The following is a 5,727-nucleotide window of genomic DNA, read 5'->3' on the forward strand; positions in this document are numbered from 1 at the left end:
ATAGCACAGCTGCAGTGAATACAATCAAAGCGATGTAAGCACTGTAGGCAGTAAAGCAAAAACCAAGGCAAACATAATTCTGAAAAATGTGGCCATGTTGCATTAATCTTTTTAAAAGATTTAAAAGAACGAACATTGAACATTCATATTTAATTGTACATTTATGTTCATTTACTGAATTAATCATTAAAGCAAATAACTCATATCCTATCAAGGTTTTTAATAGCAACGTATATATATATCAAGTTTTTTTTCATGGTCATGAGTCTTGAGTCAGTAGTGGTACAATGTGGTCGCAATGATTGCAGTTCTTCTAGTTGATCGTAATTGTTCGTATTAGTTAACTGTTAGTAGTTCAAGTTGACTTTAGAACGAGCTTGTAAAAGTATAAATGGACTTGTTTTCCTGGAAAGAAAACTGAGTTTGTGTTCTACAGTACAAAAGTTATGAGACACAAATCAGAAGAATGTTTGCTACTACAGGGATCAATTGTGAGGTCTGACTGACCTGTCCATAGTGAATGTAAATGACTCCCACCTTCACCCCAAGTCCATGATGTCTAAGTTTGGAATAAAATGACAGGTGTTAGGTCTAGCAAAGTGATATGCATATGTGACGCTTATGAGATCGACCTTGCATGTCATTCAATCTTTTTGAAATGACAAACAGGAATGAAAGTGGTTAGGGAGTTGGTGTCTCAATCTTTTACAAGTTTTCAAAACACACACAAGAGGGTGTGAGTGACCCTAGGGACTACCCCTATTTTTTTATGATTTTTTATATCGTCCCATACATGAATATATATGGTTTAGGGGTGTATTTATAAACACTATACTCAATTCATCATTACAAAATTGACATTAAAATTTTTAGAAACATTGTTAAGACAAACATTTTACATAATGTGTCAAGTTTCCCCAAATTATAAGAATACAATAAAATATATGTTAACCTTTTCAAAACAAAACGCTTTTGTCATTTCATAATAATTTTAAACACATTAAAATTACAGGAAAATACATACCTAAGTTTTAAGACTCCTAAAAGATTAAAACGTTCTTGGGTCCCAAAGTCATAAGTTAAAAGATCGACTTTTCTGAACAGCTTCTCTATTCCAACTATAAACGTCTCATAACATGGATCAATATAAACATAGAAACTAAATGTTCTGTTCAGTTGAGGAACATAGACACAGCAATCCAACTGAGTACAATTTCCAGCAAGATGACAATTTATATTTCTTTGTAATTTTGGCACATGAAGATTTTCTTCACATTCTGAAAGCAAGGTTCATCAATCAAAATCAACAGCTATGAGAAAATTGAGCTACCCCTAACATGAAAGATATATGTACCATGATTTGTTTATAGATAATTTCACCATTCATTATTACTGATGATCTAATGCTTCATAAAACATCTTACTAATATGCATGTTATACTTGCAGGGAATCTATTAAGATGGAATAACATAGATGCCAGAGTGTCCATGCAATATTTCAAAACAAGCCAGCAAGATTGAAAGCAGACACATCATTTCAGTCTTATTACAAAAGTACTTTTATATTTTTAAAATGGTATTGCCTTTTAAAAATACAAATGAAATAGTTTTGCTGCTGGATTTAAAGCCCAATATTTAGTATATAAAGCTAAGACATATACATGTACAGTACTTGCAACATATTGCGTTACTATTTTAGCGATCAATCAGCGGTCATCGATCAGTCACCGATATTTCAAGTTCGCGTCAAACTCACGTCATCAATTTGTCAGACGTCACATAATACAAATCAGGAAATGTTAGTTAATTCAGCAAAGTTTTGAGAAGTTTAAAAGAAAATAAATACGAAGATTAAAGTTAATTTGTTTCAGTAAAAACAATGCGAATGGCTTTAGGTATCTGTCCCCTAATATTCACTTAATTAAAACAACCCATTATGAGATAAAAAAAAACAATGGCGGTCATTAAGTTTCATGAAGTTCCATTAAAATTAAGAAATAAATGCATTTTTATCCATCCAAAAAAGTTTACGCAAATTTATCCTTCACCTATTTACAGTTTAAACAAATTGCTTTTCTTAAGGCATCCTAAATGACTGATAGTAATTGACATTGCATATTTTTGATATTTAAGAAGAAATACTTTTAACTATATTTTCCATGAAATTCAGCATAATATATGAAAATCAACTATTATCGATGTTAGAACTGGAATCAAATGGCGGTTCACAATTTATATTAAAATAAATATTACCATTGGTCCATCCATTGTTCGTTTTATTTGACATGTGAATGTTAAAATGACAAGTGGTGTCCTTCAAATAGGCAGCAATCCTCATGTCAAATAACAGTTTAGATGTCAGGTATGGTGCAAGGGTTTTAGTTGTCGTAACCATATTTGCTCTCAACCATTCAGTATAAGAAAAATCTAAAACAGCAGAATTCTTATGACGAATAAAAAATTACAAGAAAATTATTTTGCAAAATAAAAGTGTTGGATAGATTTCAATAGATAAATAAAGAAAATGAGGCATGCATTCATGACTCTAAATCAGAAGGGGAAACCACATACACAAATTCAAAGAAAAATTCAATCTATTAAATATTAATCATATATCACACAATCGTATATCATTTTCAAATACAAAAATAAATACCTTACACATTGCATTTTAAAAATTTATCATTTTTAGCATATTTACATTTGTAAGTGTAGCATTATCAAATTTTTATATGATATCTAAACTCACTTGATACTGAAACTTTAGTATTCCAATCACAATTTGGTTTTTGAAGTCTGTATTTTTCAAGGATATTAACAACAATATAGCATGGTTCTTTTTTCGCAGCTTCTAGACATACACTTAGAGAAAAGTCAAACAAATACTGATTTTCCGCACTTAAGTCAGTTAAGGTAAATCTAGAAAGCAAACATTAATTTGAATAAGAAAAAAAGACAATGTTATCATCTTTAAATAAGTTTGTATGCTCCATTTATGTGCATTATATTTTTCGTCTGGCTGTCCATCCGTCTGTTCGTCAGTCCCGCTTCAGGTTACAGTTTTTGGTCAAGGTAGTTTTTGATGAAGTTGATGCCCAATCAATCTAAAACGTAGTACACAAATCCCCTATGATATGATCTTGATAATTGTAATGCAAAATTAGAGTTTTTATCCCAATTGCACGGTCCACTGAACATATCAAACGATAGTGCGATTGGGTCATCCGTGTACTATGGACACATTATTGTTGACCATGTTATAGCTTGAAATAATTTCTAAAAACAAAAGTTGGTGTTATCTTCACTTCTGCTTCTGCAAATGCTTGTATTAAGCTATGTGAATTAAAATTTAGTATGATGATAATAGTTTTGAAATATTAGGTATAGGAGAAGGGTAGGCATAATTTGGCTTGCATTCATTCGATCACTTCCTGAAGAAAAACGTCGCAAACTTGACATTTGTTTGAAATTCGGTTGAATCTCATAATTTCAGTCAAAAATGAATAAAGGAAAAGTATGGTACAGGGTTCCATAAACTACATATTCATGTAAGGACTTTTTTGTTAAATTTTCTAATAGCTAATTATACAGCACAAAGTAAACGCTGATTGTTTTAAACTAGTCATCATTTTTTGCTAAGATTATTTGTGATAACAGTTGTTAATGAGTATTAACAGATTATTTTTTTTAATTCTAAATTACTTACTTCATTCTCACAAGACCAAACAGCCAGGCCTCGACTGGTTGTCCCCATTCAAAGTCAAATAAAAGCATACTAAAGGTCATCTCTTCTATACCTAATCTCAGTTGAAAAAGGCATGGTTTAATTTCTATAAATAGCTGAAAGGATCTTCCAAGTTTTTCAACGATTAAACAACATTCTAAAGATGTACAGGATTCCCGTATTTTACACGTAACAAATCCTGGATTGGTAGGCAGCATCGACATCGGTATTTTACATTCTGTAATAAAATTGTGGTATAAAATTGATATGAAATGTAACAAACAAAAAACATATCTAAAATATGTGCAGAAAAAAACAAGTGAAACTGCGAGCTACTGCTCACTGATGATACCCCCGCCGCAAGTGGATAATATAAATAGTGTAAAAATATGCAAGTTTTCGGTAAACAGGAAGTTGTCAAGTCATCAATCTGAAAACGCATCACACGGTATAGCTGACTTATATAAATCCTGAAACCAAATTTCAGAAATCCTTGTATTGTAGTTCCTGAGAAAAGTGTGACGAAAGTTTTCAACTTGGCTATCATGTGTAAAATCATACAAGTGTTCGGTAAACAGGAAGTTGTCAAGTGATCAATCTGAAAACGTATCACACGGTGTAGCTGACTTAGATAAACCCTGAAACCAAATTTCAGAAATCCTTGTATTGTAGTTCTTGAGAAAAATGCGACGAAAAATATTCATGGGACGGACTGACTGACGGACGGACTAACGGAAGGACTGACGGACAGACAGAGGTAAAACAGTATACCCCCCCTTTTTTTAAAGCGGGGGTATAATAAGACATTGTACATGTCAATCAGCACCATAGCTTCAAAAAATCTTAAAATATGTTTGTTGAAAAGTTCTTTAATAGTTATATCACTGATACAAAGTGTAAATGTGAAGGAACAGTTGGCTACAAAGAGGAAATCTATCAAAAATACTTTTTAAAAACCTACTTATTATATGATAAGAAAATGTTATTCAAAAATCTATGCAAAATAAGGTGCCAATCGTTTTACTAAACACAAACATTCCATTTAAACACTTCGGAGGCTGATTACACAAAACAGAGATTTTCGTCCCTTTTTGTCCAATATTGGAAATTCTGTTAGCTTGGTATTGTACCACGTTCTAGTCTGTTTAGTAACTTATAAGTGTTTACATTTAGATCATTTGAACTACATGCAGGTGGATAGTTTTCCCATTGGCAATCATACCCAATCTCAATATGTGTATGAAGGAGTTTTCGAAAATTAAAAAGTGTCTTTATATTTTCCTTTTTAAGGGGAGGTTTAACAATAAAGAAAAATACCATTTTCCCATCCATTTATCAATGATGACAATAATGTCTGACTTTTAGAACACTCTTCTCCTTGCAGAAATTCACTGATTCCTAATTGCTCCATCAAATCTTTCATTTGATAGTTAGTTAGATCTTGATCTTCGGGTAGTCCCTTTTCTTGTAAAAATGTTCGGTATGAAAAATCTGAAAAATAAAAATTATAAATAACATTTTCTTAAATAATCAAGACTGCAAAACTAAATGGCATGTTAATAAAATCCTATTTACAGAGGAAAAACAATTATTTGCGGACTTGAAATTAAAATCAAATTAAAACCTTTATGGCGCCAAAATCACTAATCGGACAAATCAAGCCCAGACTTTACGTTTAGGCTTGGAGGTGATAATGTCTAACAAATTTGCTACAGATAGGCCAGATTTCAGTCATCAGTGAAAATGCCTTAACATTTTAAATTGCATAGTATTATTTTACTACCCAAGCGTACTTATGTCAGTTAGAGTAGCTGCAAAATCAAATCTTGTGCTATATATAAAAAAAAATGATTTAAATATTTACCTGAATCAATAAAATCAGTTTTCCAGTTACAGATTCGCTTTGGTAATTGTGTATTTCTCAACACAGTCATGTGTATTACACAAGGATCATGTGTTTCAAAGCAAACACTTAAATTGAAGTTGACCATGTACATTCTTGA

At 31.6% G+C, this 5,727-nt stretch overlaps 1 protein-coding gene across 1 annotated transcript; it reads right to left on the reverse strand.

The window, feature by feature from the left end:
* Positions 1-2,185: 2,185 nt before the first annotated feature.
* On the reverse strand, positions 2,186-5,151 carry LOC134684585 (uncharacterized). The gene is made up of 4 exons (XM_063543881.1): positions 5,042-5,151; positions 3,707-3,962; positions 2,750-2,919; positions 2,186-2,427 (listed from the first exon to the last, which is right to left on the reverse strand). Exons 1-4 carry the CDS (start codon positions 5,145-5,147, stop codon positions 2,186-2,188), a joined length of 774 nt encoding a protein of 257 aa, XP_063399951.1. The 5' UTR covers positions 5,148-5,151.
* Between the last annotated feature and the right edge of the window lie 576 nt (positions 5,152-5,727).

The sequence above is a fragment of the Mytilus trossulus genome, chromosome 9 (genome assembly GCF_036588685.1).
Source record: "Mytilus trossulus isolate FHL-02 chromosome 9, PNRI_Mtr1.1.1.hap1, whole genome shotgun sequence".
NCBI classification, from domain to species: domain Eukaryota; kingdom Metazoa; phylum Mollusca; class Bivalvia; order Mytilida; family Mytilidae; genus Mytilus; species Mytilus trossulus.

Coding starts and splice junctions, on each gene's coding strand:
- LOC134684585 (XM_063543881.1), bottom strand. CDS start 5,147: ATGAAAGATTTGATGGAGCAATTAGGAATCAGTGAATTTCTGCAAGGA. Junction 3,963..5,041: donor GATAAATGGATGGGAAAATG/GTATTTTTCTTT, acceptor ATTTTATTACAG/AATGTAAAATACCGATGTCG. Junction 2,920..3,706: donor TTTGGTCTTGTGAGAATGAA/GTAAGTAATTTA, acceptor TTTGCTTTCTAG/ATTTACCTTAACTGACTTAA.